Source organism: Phialemonium atrogriseum, assembly GCF_030411735.1.
Source record: "Phialemonium atrogriseum strain 8032-3 unplaced genomic scaffold QBC33scaffold_2, whole genome shotgun sequence".
NCBI classification, from domain to species: Eukaryota; Fungi; Ascomycota; class Sordariomycetes; order Cephalothecales; family Cephalothecaceae; genus Phialemonium; species Phialemonium atrogriseum.
In genome coordinates this window covers 2,285,050-2,300,280 of record NW_026848139.1, presented here as the reverse complement: position 1 = coordinate 2,300,280, position 15,231 = coordinate 2,285,050, and the positions used below count along the sequence as shown (strand labels likewise).

Genomic DNA, 15,231 nt, shown 5'->3' with positions numbered 1-15,231 from the left:
CAACTCGTCCTCGGCTTCTCCGTCGACATGACCACCACGCACGAGCACTCGCCGGCGTTCAAGCTCACAGTGCGACAAAGATCTCTGGCCACATGCTTGGTCACTTGCTTGACTGCATGATGGACAGATTCGTTGATGCCCGTGAAAAAAATGCCGAAGTCGGAGGCGGCATGGGTATTGATGTACCTAGATAACATCGACATTGCTGACGTCAATGTTCCCCGATCCCGGGTTGGGACTTGGTCATGTGGATGGGTTGGTGGAGGGGATGACTCCGTAATGAATTGAGGGTTTGCTCGACATTGTGAGCAGGCGGGAAGTTACCGCTTATCTACTCCAGGCTTTTGCGAAGTTGTTATTTTCTTGTGTGGAAAGAGAAGGCCACGTGGGATTTATCCTTCAAGGGGAAACTACATGTACTTAACCCTTATGTAGAAGGTGATGCGACTGGCTGATTGACTGCGGTGCAGTTGACTTGCAGTTGACTTAGGGCGCAGCTAACCTTGTGTAGCCGACTACCAGTAATGACGTGAGTTCCAGTTATTGGATATGGATGGTCTCGATACGGTCAGCATGGTTGTGTAAGTTGAAGTTTCGGTTGTTCTCTCCCAGCCCGTCGACGTAGGTGGATCAGCAACCGCAACATACTCTTGGTATCCCGACAGTCTCAGCTAGCGCGTCGTGAAAGCGGTGGACAATAGCTTCCTTCCAGTCTCGTGATCTCAACCGGCCGGGGCTTCGGTCTCGTTGGTTCGTTCCGTCGGCCGACCATGGAAAAGACCCTGGTCGATGGAGTCACTCCTCTGGAGAGCCACAAGAGGCTAAAGAGCACTTCGACAAGGTAAATGCCGAGTCTAGCAAAGAGTCTCGCTCCAATAACCAGCCAGTCGCCCTGAGTTGCTTTACCTAATATTTCCTTCCCATTTGGGATCTCCATATCCTTGCCAAAGAGCTTTCGAAGCGTCTGGACATAGTCCTCCGTCTCTTTCAATTTCTGTGCAACCACCCCGTGAGCACCCTCGCGCCAGAACTTCGATATCAAGGCTTCCATCTTTTCCGTCAAGTAAAACGGGATGAACTTCGGTCGCAGATGCTGGTCAAAAGGTGCGTACATGCCGTTGTCAGAGTCTAGGCAATGAGTGAACCAGGAAGCCTTGCAGCTCCACGCACGTCGCATGATCTTGGAGACCGGGACCGGGACGCTGAACTCCCGATCCAGCGCCAGCTTCCGCTCTTCGTCCTCGGGAAGCTGTATGAGTTCCTCCCGTGTCTTAACATAGGTCTCCAAGTTCTCACCATCACCAACCTCATCGATACCTTGCCCAGCAATCCAGTACGGTAAGTCGAGCATCTCAGGCGGCTGGGCGCATATCCACTCGAGATCGATGACACTGGTAATATTCCACAGTATGTTGCTTGCATGGAGATCGGTGAACTGTATCACAAAGGGACTATGTCGTAAGTCTCTGTCCTCGTAACGAAAACAGATGGCTCTCAGGAGAGCCCGCACAGCCATCTGATAACGACATCCCTCTCATGGTTTGCCGCATTCGGCTGGGCAAGAAAACGGCCATCGTGGAAAGTCAACATATCCGACACGTAGGGCTCCACGCATGTATAAGTGTCGTTCCTGTGCATCACCCGCGGCGCGCCGTCGTTCTCCAGGATCGCCATGCCGCACCTCAACGGGCGGTTTGTCAACGAGATAGTTCCATCGTGCTGGAATTCGAGGCGAGGCAACGGAACGCGTGAAACGGACAGCATCAAGCGTGCAATGCCGCGGAAGAGGTTAGGTTCCGACGCATCGTGTCGTCCTTGCACTGCTTGCTTCATGTAACAGATAGCATCTGGCCTGTCGCTGGTTCGACGTAATCGAGCAGGGTGTATCCTGTCTTGCGGAAGTGGTTCGACGGATGTTGGACATACTGTGACGGGATTGGACGTCGGAGCAAGGCAGCAATATATTGCCGTATCGCCGTGACCCAGCGGATGTAGAGCGGTCGAGACTTGGTTGACATGGGTAAACTTGCGCGCCTGACTACCTAGGTAGGCAGTCCCACCAATATTTATGTTTGTTATGGTCAGATAGGTACTTACATGTCGGCCATCTGAAAACCCAAAGCCAAGCAATTGCGGGATAGGTAGGTATGTCCGGACAGTTTCTTTGCATCTAGATGTAGGTGACAGCTGAGCAGCTGAGCTTCTCGTCGACCGTGCCCGGGTAGCGATCCTCGGCCAACTTTGTGGGCCATGGGACATCGCATCAGGACCTTCGCACAGTCTAAGACCTTCCGCACAGTCTTGCCAACTTCGTCCTCCTCGTGGATTGGGAGATAGACGCTGAGGCTCCCTCGGATCCAGGTTATTGGCTTCGGGACGATGCAGCGGAAGTTGCGGTGCGAATCGCCGTTGAGACTGAGGTGCAGCGATGTCAGCTCTGCAATTCCACGTCGCTGTGGCGGGTAGCACAGGCATTTGTACAGTTCCTGTGTCGCCGGAACCCAGCCGATTTTGTTGATGATGTTGTCCTCATGGCGCACAGCTGATTCGTAGGCGATTGGGTCACGGTTGAAAAAATCAACTGTTGTTGTCTCGTTGTATTTCCGAGCCTTCCGAGAGTGAGAGTCCAAATGGAGCAAGTGACGGGACCGGAAGCCGACGTACCCGGACCTAGGTATCCACCTTTTTTACGGCAGCATGATTTTCCGGTTCAAGCCACCAGGGGCATAGCAGCCCGGCTTTCAACTTGTGGCGTTGGGTCACCCCTATTACCTCCCTCAGGAGGCAGTAACTTTCACGGGAAGCACAAGCGACGAGCCATCCCCTCTCCCCCTTCCTACTTCAGACGCCTTCATCTAGTACTGCACAGTTCTCTCTTACATTCAATTCCCATCATTCTGGCGACCAATGCCACCAGTTCAACCTCTAGATAACCGACGTCTACGCACCGTCATCCCTTTGGAAATATGTGAGCCATAAAGAGTTGTGTTATTTATCTTCTTCATAGAAGGTAGAAACACGCATACATTAGACTCGAGTTGCGGCGCTATAAGCTTATATACTGACGATAGCTCTCCTTACCAGACTTGGTTGACGCTTAATGATGCTGGAGAAAGATGGCGGAACGACGACACAACTTTGCCGTAAGCTATACCGAAGACCGTCCAAGTTTAATTATCGAAAATCCCCCGGTAGGCTGGAGTTTGAAAGTCCGCCAGAGGTCAACCCCAACCTTTGAGAGCAGCAAACCGAACCAATATGGGTGCGACACACGGCTCAATCAGGCGTGACCCCGTCCACCGCTCCGATTCAGCGACCCTCTTGGATGAAGCAAAGGTCGAATTATTTGGGTACTGTTGCATTCCAATCAAGATATAATCCAATTGAAGCCGACTAACATTAAATTCGATCCGTAGTCTTGATCATAGATTATAAAACTCAACCGTGCCTGGCTCAATCATCACTGTTGCTGAAGGGTCCTCGAATGTACACACACTCCCATCACCCTCTGCAGAACAGTTGGAGAGAGGCAAAGTGGCCCAGCCTGTGCCATTAAATTCAATCCTGAGGCAGAAGGACACACAAGTAGTTAGCGCTTTGGTGTCCATTCCAAAGATTCGTCGCTATTAAACACGAACACAACAACATGAAACCGAATTAAGAAGAGCAGAGCATAGGAGAGGGGAGACTTACTCTCTATAATCGCCCTTATCTGAGCATATCCACTCCTGGTGTACCTCGATCCTGTTTGCCCCAAAGTCGTACCTAAAATCGCACTCCGGAATCCGCCATCCCAGATAGGTAGAGCAAGCATGCCAGTCGCCGGCAGGCGGAGAGCCAGGAGTGCTAGAGATGTTGATCGGCTGTGTCACAGCCGCGAGATAGTCGGAGAGTGTACCGAGGAGGAATGAAATCTCAGCGTCGGAGGGGTCCTCGTTGCTGTTCGTAATGTTTAGTTGCAGATCGCTGACCGTGAAGTACGGGGCAACGATGGAGTCGACGGTGCAGCCGCCCACGGTTGGGTACGGGTCCTGGATGGAGAACGGGGGCAGATCCTCCCGCGAGGCGACCTCTCCGGTTATTGTTACACCGTCATTGGTGCAGTGCGTCCGCACATAGTGGACCTGTGCGGCTCCAGGAAATGGGGACGAGACTGTTACGTTACCGAAGTCGTTGACTGTGCAGTTCAGTGGAAGCCTTGTGGCCACTGTTGCTTTGACAGCAGATCTGCCAGAGTTACTTAGCGATTTCGCACTGAGGGAGTAGGGCTCACTGCGACAAGGATTCTCACGCCTTCATGGACAATTGATCCTCACAGAACCACGTCTGCTCCAGCTGGATGTTGTGTGTCTCCTCATCGAAAGCGAACTCGGTCCATATCTGTCCCGTTCCCGCTGGTTCTTGCCATGACGCGTATGCCTCTCTCCAGCATTGGCCCGTTTTCGTCGCCGGCGCCTCGTAAGGGTTGATGCTGAAGAGGATTCTACACTGGACGGTGTCACCGGACGCCGAGTTCACAATGTCCATGTCCATGCCCCGTCCGATTTGCGGCCCGGTCCACATGTTGCCGTACGTGTTATTCCAGTAGTCGATGCTTTTCAGCTCCCAGGAGGGAGGAGCGACCATAGCCTGACATGTCGGGGCCTTGCTGGATGCGGCCCCGTCGGCGGGTGGTGACATCTCCAGTTGGATGGGCTCGGTCAAAGAACCTTTGACGAGGTCTACGTCGTGTGCTGAGGCACAGGTTCGTGCATCGTCTCCGGATATGCAGTTTAGTGATAGCGTTGCGTTGCCGGTGGCTTTGAACTGGATCCTGGGGGTTTGTCAACATGTCAGTTGGTCCTGGCTGAAGAGCAGCATCACCCCCTCCAGTAAAACACGCACGTCTTTGGCTCATCGTGGAGTGTCTTCTTGTCGTTACATGTCCAAACATCTTCAACAGATATTTGGGCAGATCCGTCATTGATCTGTACGGTCACTTTAAGCTCATCTCCCTTGATACCGGCGCATTCGCCTGCGCTTATTGGGCAGCTGAGTGACGACGACTCCTCGGTCACCCGATTTGTCAGTGTGAAAGACACCGAGGCGTTGCTCGCAAAGTCTCGAATTGTCCAGCTGGGGATACTGAAAGATTTGTCGGTGCATGCTTCGGCCGGCCAGAGGGATGTGGGTAGGTTCTCAGCTCTTGAAACAGTTGCAAGTAGGGCCAAGACAGAAGGGAGGGCACCGCGCAACGAGTATGCCATCGCGCCGAGATAGAGGCCTTCCTAGTGATATCTCCAGTTTCGAAATGGACTTCTCTCTATATAGATCGAAGGTTGCTACGAAGTCGTTGCCCAAACCATGCCCAATGCTTCATGGTGACAACGCACTGCCATACCCCGCACAAAATGTTTAAGAACGATCTAGAATTACCCATATAACAACTCTGGATATTGCAATTTGTTGCCCATTTATCCGGGTCGTACGAACCCCTGCTATCGAAGCCTGGGACCAGGAATGACTAAAGGAGTAGGTGCGACCAGAGTAGAAGCTGCTTAGTATTTTGACTCTGGCTTTCGTATCTGGAACCTTATAATTAGAAAATCATTCAAATCAGGGTCGCCTCAAATTAAAAATAGAGTCAGATTTTCTTTATTTGATTTGTGCGTAGCGCTGGTTTGCGTACTTGAAGCAGTTCACAAGTCGGAGATCCCTGTCCGCTACAACAAGCACTCACTGCCATCAAATACAAACAAAACGGAGTGGAGGTGACGCTCTCCGATGGCACGATCGACAGGTCGGACCTCTTACTCGGATGCGATGGCATTCATTCCTCTGTACGGCGGCTTCGTGTCGACCCGCCCCAGGCCCCACGGGGATCGCCGGACTAGGCTCGATCATTCCCGCCTCGACCCTATCAGATTCCACAGCATCGTGCATCCACGGAATGAATGTCACAATGACACAGGAGGGCATGTTCTTTGCCATGACGTGCACAGCACCGGACAATGAGGTCGACTGGGCCTTCTCCAAATAAGTCCCGCTGCCGCAGTCGGGCGATTCGACAGACGGATGGGAAGTACGTCGCGAGGAGGGGGAGGCGGAGGGACTCAGGTCAGCTCTACTCGGGCTTCTGGTGAATGGGGACATTTAAGAGGTTTGACGAGACCAGGAGACTTCGAGTATATGGGATTCTCACGCATCCATCACGGAACGGGAAAACGAGGAAGAAAACCGGGTCTTGGGGCCTGTGGCTCAAGGGAGATCAGGGCCTGGATGTATATTCATGGTTCTTCGGCTTTGGAATTAGTCAAATGGGGTTTGGAGCAAAAGCATCTGGTGTATGATATTGACAAAGAAGGGCTGTGAAAGTCGCGTGGTGATTAGTTTTTATCTCACATAAGATCCTTCCAAGCACTTGTGAAACGAGGCACCAGCAACAACCCCCAAGTACCTTCAGTGCAAATTGAACATGCCAAACATGGAATGTGTGGATCTGCAAGTGGATGTCGAATCGGAGTTCTTGATCCCGTGCGATGATGACTTTGGTGGTGGGGGGGAACACCCCAAGGGGAAGGTGGCATGGTGGGAGTAAACCAGGTTTGATAGCAATATACTGCCAATCAAAGCGAACTCTCCTGATAACGCCTACCCTGCATCATTTGTTTTTCGACCTCGCAACTTTCTTCTTCCCATTTTCCCTCTTTGTCGCCATCTCACCACCACAATTTTACATACAGAGGCCCAAATGTCGGACGACAAAATAGAGCAGAACCGTAGCGAGCCAGCCCCAATGAACTGGGCGGCCGGGAAAGAGGAGATTCTCCAGCGTGAAATTGATGCCGACGAGGCTCTCCAAGTCGTGACCGGCTACAATGCTGACGCCATTCAGCTCGATGCGGAGACGGAGCGCCGTCTGCTGCGCAAGATCGACCGGAATCTCATGCCGGTATTGTTACGGCCCATGTTTGCCTGAAAGCTCACCCGGAAACTCATTGAAGCTCCTTAGATGATGTGTCTCATCTATGGGCTCAACTTTCTTGACAGTAATGAACCTGGGTCCCCCCTTTGAGAGAGAGAAAACGGCTCACAATTGGCAGAGACGACCATCTCATACGCCAGCATCATGGGTCTGAAGGAGGACCTCAATCTTGTTGGTGACAACTATCAATGGCTGGGGAGCTTGTTTTACTTCGGTAAGCATCGTTTAATTACGTATTGCCGTCATGCCATTATGTGATTTCTTTTGGCTGAACCGTTCTTCCTCGTAGGATACCTCGGCTGGGAGTTCCCGACGACTCGGCTTATGCAGCGACTTCCTCTTGGCAAGTATTCGGCCTTCAATGTCATCATGTGGGGCCTCGTCCTAGCCCTCTTCGCTGTGACGGAGAACTTTGGCGGCGCCGTTGTCATTCGTCTCTTTCTGGGGATCTTCGAGGCAGCCGTCACTCCTAGCTTTGCCCTGTTCACCTCGCAGGTACGTTGTCCTTACTCTGATATGCAAGCCAAGAGATTTAGTAAGCCATAATTATCAACGAGGCGAACTCTGGTATTAATGTGCCACAGTGGTACACAAAGTCAGAACAGGGCTTCCGTACGAGCATTTGGTTCTGCTTCAACGGCTTTGTAAGCGTCACGACACTTGTGCTGCAGGCAAGACTGACCTCCCAAATCAGGCGCAGATATTCGGCGGCTTGGTTGCATATGGCTTTGCTCACGGTGCTTCCACTTACGGCTTCTCAATCGCCCCTTGGAAAGCAATCTTCGTCTTCACCGGCGTCCTGACGAGCATCGCTGGTATCGTCTTCCTCATTGTCATGCCGGACAACCAGCTCAACGCCCGGTTTCTCACCAAAGAGGAACGCGTCCTGGCCGTGCAAAGAATCAAGATCAACGAGCAGGGGATCGGCAACAAGCATTTCAAGTGGTACCAGATGAAGGAGGCTTTTCTGGACCCCATGGTCTGGGCCTTTGTTTTCTTCGCGCTGGTAGCTGATATTCCCAATGGCGGCATCACAAACTTCTTCAGCCAGCTCATCGTTTCCTTTGGCTATACTCCAGAGCAGAGTCTCCTGTATGGGACTCCTGGTGGGGCTGTCGAGATCGTCTCACTATTGGTTTGTGGATATCTGGGCGATCGCTTCGGAAATCGGTTGTTGATAAGTACGTCTGGTCTTATGCTTGCTATCCTCGGCGTGATCTTGATTGTTGCGGTTCCGCTGGATATGCCGGCTGGCCGGTTGGTAGGCTACTACCTCACACAGGTACGGGTTGTACAAAAGACATGGCGAGCGCCGAATGATATTTGCTAACCCGGACCGGACCGAACCAGGCTGGCCCGACCCCGTTCGTCGCGCTCTTGTCACTCATCTCCACAAATATTGCTGGTGGGTACTTGCCTCCTCTCCTCCAGCCCCTGCACCATTATCTAACGGCTCGAAAGGCTGGACCAAGAAAACTACTGTCGCAGCGATGTATCTTGTTGCATATTGCGTTGGAAATATAATCGGTAGGGATAACTACCTGTGTCGTGATGAGTTCGGGCCATACGCTGACTTCGTCCAGGTCCACAAACTTTCCGACCTAAAGACGCTCCACAGTATAGACCAGCTGAGATTACGATTCTCGTGTGCTGGGCGGCTTGTCTGGTAGACATACTCTTCATCTGGTGGTACTACCGCCGGCAGAACAGCAAGAAGGCGCTGATCCGAGCCGAACCGTCGTATACCAAGCTTGAGAACCATGAATTTCTCGATCTAACGGATAAGGAGAACGCTGAGTTTGTTTATTCACTATGAAAAGACCGCTACAACATTCAAGACCGGTTCTCTTTACACGCATCTTAACGAACGGTGCTATTTCCACAGCACAGCATCTATACTTGCTTACTTGCTATACGATTAAGCCAATTGTATTTCTAATGTCGCTTGATTCTGCGCTTTATTCTCATACCGTCCCCATGAATCGTGTACCAAACATACCATGAACGGTTGTAGATTCTAAGGGTCGTCACTGGTCCAACGGAGGCCATTTTGGGAACTTGCGAACCCGTCGCTCTTTGATCACTTCGGTGTTCACGATCTGAAATCTTTCGACAATTGACAAGGCGGTGTCGTCTGGCGAAACGGAGAAGCCCAATCCCTGCATCACGACTCCGCATGGCTTTTCTGGATCGGCTCCGTACTTCAGCAACATGAGTACAACCATGCCAATGGTCTCGTCGTTACCTTCCAGGGTTTTGTGCGCATCTCGTTCAGAACCCAGGTTGTCTGTGTTGTTATCGTCACAGCTTCCGTCTTCGCTCACCCGGCTCGACCAGGTGACTTGTCTCTGCGTGGGCCATCCAGTCGTCTCAGCACCGCCTAGCTGTGGCTCGACATAAGGGCGCCACCCTTGCCTCCCAAATAATGCCCGCGCCCGTTTCAATATAAGGTTCTCGGATGAGTCTCCTGATGAGTGGTCTATTTTCTCTGGGGGTTCCTTCACCGGGAGCTGGTCTGCAACCTCCTTGCTATATCGGGACTCATGCGCGACCAGTAGTTCTCTCCACCGTCTTATGAGCGCAGCAATGAGAGGCGGCGGCATGCAAGCGAACTGGCCATCGGGATTGGCACCACATTCCAGCAACTTGCCGACTAGGCCAGTGACATCTGAGTCGTCGGGCCAAGACAAGACCTTGACTAATGCCCTCGTCAGAACGAAGGATTTCCATTCATGTTCGAGCTTCGCCGTGGTCGCTTCCCAATTGTTGAGAATGTTCATTGCCGTGACCGCATCATGGTAGTCAATTGGAACGAGGAGGGGGTCGATCGCAGTTTGCCGCTCTCCTAATCTAGCCTGCTCCAGGCTACCGCGAAGCAGCGCGTCCTGCACGTCTTCGTTTCCTGGCCGAGTGGCTGACTCTAGTGGAGTCACCGACATCTCAGACGACAGTGAGAGGCCCGACCGCGCCTCAGAAAGCCGTTGGACAGAGAACCCGGCTTCTAGCAGGGCCTCCACGATCCCGGAGTTTCCCATTTCGATGGCGACGCCAAGATGGGTACTATGCTGAGTAGTATTGTCATACCATGGAAAGCCAGACCCATAGGCCAAGAGAAGCTTGACGACGTCGAGCCATTGTTTCCGGATCGCTAGCAGAAGGGGGCAGACCATACCTCCGAAATCGCGGAAATGTCTCTCGTGGCAGCAAGCACCTCGTGTGAGAAGGGCCACCGCAATGCCCGAGTCCTGCAATTCGAGGGCGAGACCAAGAGCTGTCGTTCGCCAACTGCGACCATTAGGATTGGCATTGAACCGCAGAAGTAACTCCACCGCTGGTTGATTCCCCTGTTGGATCGCCTCAACTAGCAGCGTAGTCTCGGTTGACCGATCACATAGCAACGGGGCGTTCGGATTGGCTCCCGCCGAAAGCAAAACGGTCAAAGCTTCCAGTGGCCAGGATAGCACACCCTTGGAGACAGTGGCGCCGTGTGCAAGCAGCAGCTGGGCACAAGCTGACCACCCAGCGTGACAGGCGATGGACAGCGGACTGCTGCCAGATACCATATAATTCGGCCTTGACCCATGCCTGAGGAGAGTACGGAGAACTCTCACGTCACGTTTTTCCTCTTCGCGCATCTGCAACAAGACAATCTGCAATGGTACCAAATCGGCCCACTCTCCTTGTTCGCAGGTAGAGTTTAGATCAGCCCCAAGATGAAGGAGAGTCTGGATGAGAACTCCGTTGTGCCGATCATGGGATACCGCATAGATGAGCAGCATCGATAATTCTTGGTCGCTGATCATGCCCTCATTGTCTATCTCCCGCCTGGAGTCCAATGCAAACTTATCCACCTGTTCCCGCTTCAATTTTGCCAGAGACGAACCTAGAATGGTGAGGTGACCATTTTGGAGGGCCCAGAGCGCCATTTCCTCATATTGCAGCGGGTTCCAGGGTCGATCGAGATGGGACACATCGCCGGCCACAAGGTTCCAGAACATTGTGTAGGATGAATCATCGCGTCGCAGGTGCTTTGTGTGACTAAGCCAGTTGTCTTTTGCGTATTGGAGGAAATCCAAAAGGTGGTCCTGGGGCCCGTCGTCTCTAAGTTGCCGTTGCAATGTCCGCGCGATGTTGAAATTGGGAGCTGGTCTTGACTTGGACGCGATGAAGCCCACTAGCTTCCGTGATGAGCCTCCAGCGGGGAGGACGGCATCGCAAATTCGCCTGGTAGTCTCCATTCCGTCGACCTCGAGAGGCTTTGAGAGCACAAGGCGCCTGTCGTGAAAGCTGTAGCTGAGATATGTGACGCAAAGGGCTCCAAGCTTGGCTTCGGCATCTTCCATGTCCTTCAGCAGAAAGAGATCATCCTCCGGTCTCAGGAACCGAGTATTTTTGTCATTCCGGTCTTCGAGCAGATACTGCAAGACACTATGGTGGATATAGTGTACGGTTTTCGTTTCCTCGTCGACCTCCAGCAAACCTCCAGAGGTTCTTTCAACCATGACCTCGCCATTTGTAACGAGAGTCGCGCGATTCCACTCCGGGTTTCCCGTGTCTACATTAAGCGCAACACGGAGTTCGTCTGTGGTGAGTGGTCTAGAAGCTGCTGCGACGATCTCGAATATCCTTCGGCCATATCTGCGGTCAACAATGCGAGACAATGCTCTGGCAAAAGTCTCATCAAGCTCGAGAGGAAGGCAGCCCAACATATCGATGATATCTTGATCCGACATGATCGTCTCATGGTACCTCGGAAAGATAAGATCCAGCAGAAGCGAGACCCAAAGCCACATGCCTTTGGCGTTGCTAACGAGAGCGTCCCTAATCCCTCGAAGAGTCTCTTCGGTGAGGATTCGAGTTGCCCGGCGCCGCTCGATTTCGCCATCAACGAAAGTGGCAATTTCAGCATCTTTCCCCTCATTCGACGTCGAAATGTAGTTGCTGATGGTGAAGTAGGCGGACGCAACTCGCGAGATCTGGGACTCCGCTCTGCTGGAACAGCATACCTTGAAAGTTGCCATGTTGCGCAGTAGGATCCTCAAGCATGATAGAACTTGTTCAACCTCTGGTCGCGGGCACTCTTCCAGGCCATCTAGAATAATAAAGTAGTCAAGATGTGGAGGTAGGAGCTGGATGGCCAGCATTGCAACGGCGTGATAGTCTGTATCCGGCAGTCCAGGAGGATAAGCTATCCCGGGAAGACCAGTATTGGTTGCATAGACAAGTTGCCACACCAGGCTGCCGACAATCGTGTTGGCGAGCAAAGTCTTCTTCCTTTGACGTTGGCAAAAGAAGGACGCGATTGCTCGCGTTTTCGGCATGGTCACCTCGGCAGGTGATGTCGTCAAGTGCTCCTCCATATGGAGGTTTGAAGCCATATTCGCCATGAGGATGGACTTCCCACTCCCAAGGCAACCTGAAATCCACAACACCGACTGCTTGGGGCTGTCTCTCCAACTGACGTAGGCTGGCTCTTTGAAGATCCATAACACTGACCCTTTCCGCCGCAACATTCTCCATATTCCCCCAAGTTCGTCCTGATCTGGAGACAGACGTCGCATCAGCTGCATTTTCTTCTCTTCGTTGGTGTGTTGTTTGAAGTCCTCTGTTTTGAAAAGTTTCGACACCGTGGACCGTGACTCAAGCTGAAGCTTTGTTGACAAGAGACGGATTTTGTCGTTCATCCGGCCAGTCCAGTAGCCGAGATCCGTCTCAAGTGTTTTAGCTTCCTTTTCGGAGGCGACAAACGAAGATGCCATCTGAGCGATGACTGACCGTCGAGTAAAGGTCACAATGGCGCCGCAGAATTTCACGATGAGTATCATGTATTCGGCCATGTAGTCCTGCAACTCCCGGTCCTGGGGAAATAGAGAAGCCAGTTCCTTGTTAATTGCTGTCGACACGCCAATTCTCAAGAGAAGCCCCGACACTTCTTTGAAGAATGATAAGTAACCGGTGGCGATCTAAGCTCCTCGTCAGCAGGCACCTTGGATGAAACGGCAGGCACTGGGTCTCGCGCACTTGAAGCGAAACGCGAACGGCAGCCCACACACCACTTGCGATCATGTTTTGCGACCCTCCGACCAGTAGGTCTCCAGCCTTTACGAGGACTTGTAGTTGATCTAGAACTTTCAACAACCGCGTACCATACGGCCGCCAGGCACGGTGAAGTCTCGATCCGTCCCGATTGATTTCCTCGGTAAGCCGTACCACACCATTCGTCGTCAGCGGAGTTTGCGTACGAAACGTCTTGAATGTTGCCAGATGCTTGCCATCGAGCAAGGCTCCAAACTCGCTGATCGCCTGAGCTAGCCGAATTTCTGGCTTCAGCCTTGCGGCTTGAGTGAGTGCTTGTAACATATTTTGCCGGCTAGCGAGGAGCTTGCCATGCAGCAAAAGAGTGGCACAGCCAGCGCATTGGCGACCTCATGGGTTAACAAGGTAGTCAAGATACCTAGATATAATATGAGAAGGATGAAGACGGCAGCGAAGCCGTGGCACACGTGGCAACCCCGCACTGCGCAAGCCACACTGCTATCTTATCTACAGCGAATAGGAGAGCGCCTCAATTGCAACCAGATTCTGCCTGCAAATTCGCCATTCCAATCCTCTGCACACTTCTTCCCATATTGCAGCTGCTGAGGATGGGCTATGACATTTCCACAAAGGCCCAGGCCTTGGATCTCAAGCTCATCAGGTTTTCAAACCAGGAAATCGAGGCCAAGACAAGGAGAGGTCCTTGACAAGGTGCGGAAGAGTCGATATCCCTGGAGAGAAGCCCTGTGCTTATACCTGCTTCTGCTGAGATAGGAAGAGCAATCTCACAAATGAACGACTCCCTTCGAGTTGCAAGAGTGCCGTTTATGCGGGGGTTCCAAGTCCTGCGTTGTAAAACTCGTAGTGCACTTCCGTGCGTAATCTCGGGTTATATGCAGGGTTTAATGTGGGGGTACGGATACTCCCACGGAACCACGAGCCGGCCCCTGGCATCATCAGGGGCGACATCAAAGGACAGACATTCAGATTGTGTTATGGAAGCACGCACTGATCACAGAGCGGCTGAAAACATGGAGGCTTTCGAATCCTTCGATAGGACCGTGATTTGCACGTGCCGTGTCCGTCCAGAGGAACCCATCTCATTTGCGGGCGTCATCTTACAGGTTGGTCTAGCCAATCAAAACCCCGAGATACGTCAACGGTGAGAGGAAGCCATCAAAAATCGGTCGATCTTTCGCGTTGAGTTCGTATCGAAGTCCGAGGGAAAGGTCGTATTTTGCGGAACCAACACCCGCACCATGCATGGCTGAAGTATCATCCACCCTGTGATGGAAGCCGTTCCCGCGTTCCACCTCTTCAAAAGGGGACACCCGACGCGGAACTAGGCGTGCTTAGATTTCCCCCCTGGCACCCTCTCAAGGCCAACAACCTACCCACCCAAAATCCCCCGTTCGCCAAGCCAAGATGCTAATCTCCCCCCTCCTCCTCCTCGCCACACTCACCGCCCTCCCCCACAGTGGCGACCCCCGCACCGGCCCGCAGCCCAGAGAACGCGCGCCGCTGGTTCATTGGCTGGGAGACCGCCGACCGGCCGGCCATGTACTGCGACCGGCCGGCGGACGAGGCAGCCAACTTCGGCGCCTCCTCCGACGCCGAGAGGCCCCTGTACCAGGACTGCTGGGACCTGGGCATCTCGCTCTCGCTGAACCCGCGCAGGTACACCGTCGGTGACTGGGGTGGCACCCACGGGTGCGGCCGGGTCGGGTCGAACGGCACCTGCGGGGTGTGCGTTGGGCGGTTGGACGGTAAGGACGATGAGGCTGTGTAGGTTCTTTCTCTCTCTCTCTATTTTTTTTTTTTTTTTTTTTTTTTTTTTTTGGGCCGTTCCTGTTTCCAAGGACTAATTACGACCACGGAAACGAAAGAAAAGCTGACACTACAGATTGGCGACTGATTTAGCGTCGGGAGTGAGGATATCGCCAACGCACTTACCCCGGTGAGCATGCTGTATCATGACGGCAACTACACCGGCGGCACAGCCACGATGGGGTGTCCCGATGCGAAGCTGTTTTGGCAGGTACGACACGTGAAGTATATGAATCGTGAATGACGGATATGCATATTTTATCCTCGAAGGCGAGCCGCTTTGGAGCCACAGCCGCTCTCTGGCTTGCCCGGTTTAGCCAAGCGCAAGCCTGCGAACCGGTGATCAATTTTGCTCTTTAGTTGGCGGACTGGCATTAAGCCGTCTTGAAGACATTCGCTTAATT

At 52.8% G+C, this 15,231-nt stretch overlaps 3 protein-coding genes across 3 annotated transcripts; 1 reads left to right on the top strand and 2 right to left on the bottom strand.

Annotated features, from left to right (window-relative positions):
• Positions 1-795: 795 nt before the first annotated feature.
• QBC33DRAFT_575755 (uncharacterized protein) lies at positions 796-2,896 on the bottom strand (the record flags this gene model as incomplete). Its single annotated transcript, XM_060430853.1, has 6 exons — positions 796-821; positions 907-1,533; positions 1,569-1,719; positions 1,839-2,006; positions 2,241-2,581; positions 2,881-2,896. The coding sequence occupies 6 exons, from the start codon at positions 2,894-2,896 to the stop codon at positions 796-798; spliced, it is 1,329 nt and encodes a 442-aa protein (XP_060288268.1).
• A 3,779-nt stretch (positions 2,897-6,675) lies between these two features.
• QBC33DRAFT_525534 (major facilitator superfamily transporter) lies at positions 6,676-9,019 on the top strand. The gene is made up of 9 exons (XM_060426822.1): positions 6,676-6,931; positions 6,992-7,028; positions 7,083-7,178; positions 7,254-7,459; positions 7,549-7,608; positions 7,659-8,246; positions 8,315-8,369; positions 8,426-8,491; positions 8,548-9,019. The coding sequence occupies exons 1-9, from the start codon at positions 6,731-6,733 to the stop codon at positions 8,778-8,780; spliced, it is 1,542 nt and encodes a 513-aa protein (XP_060288267.1). The 5' UTR covers positions 6,676-6,730; the 3' UTR covers positions 8,781-9,019.
• QBC33DRAFT_173837 (uncharacterized protein) lies at positions 8,859-13,484 on the bottom strand. Its single transcript, XM_060422367.1, has 2 exons — positions 12,986-13,484; positions 8,859-12,927 (listed from the first exon to the last, which is right to left on the bottom strand). The coding sequence occupies exons 1-2, from the start codon at positions 13,322-13,324 to the stop codon at positions 8,992-8,994; spliced, it is 4,275 nt and encodes a 1,424-aa protein (XP_060288266.1). The 5' UTR covers positions 13,325-13,484; the 3' UTR covers positions 8,859-8,991.
• Positions 13,485-15,231: the final 1,747 nt, after the last annotated feature.

Bases quoted from the DNA above. Each gene is read 5' to 3' on its own strand.
- QBC33DRAFT_525534 (XM_060426822.1), top strand. From the start codon at position 6,731: ATGTCGGACGACAAAATAGAGCAGAACCGTAGCGAGCCAGCCCCAATG. The intron at 6,932-6,991 runs GTATTGTTACGG...GAAGCTCCTTAG, and splicing joins TCGACCGGAATCTCATGCCG to ATGATGTGTCTCATCTATGG. The intron at 7,460-7,548 runs GTACGTTGTCCT...AATGTGCCACAG, and splicing joins TTGCCCTGTTCACCTCGCAG to TGGTACACAAAGTCAGAACA.
- QBC33DRAFT_173837 (XM_060422367.1), bottom strand. From the start codon at position 13,324: ATGTTACAAGCACTCACTCAAGCCGCAAGGCTGAAGCCAGAAATTCGG. The intron at 12,928-12,985 runs GTGCGCGAGACC...CGAGGAGCTTAG, and splicing joins CCGTTCGCGTTTCGCTTCAA to ATCGCCACCGGTTACTTATC.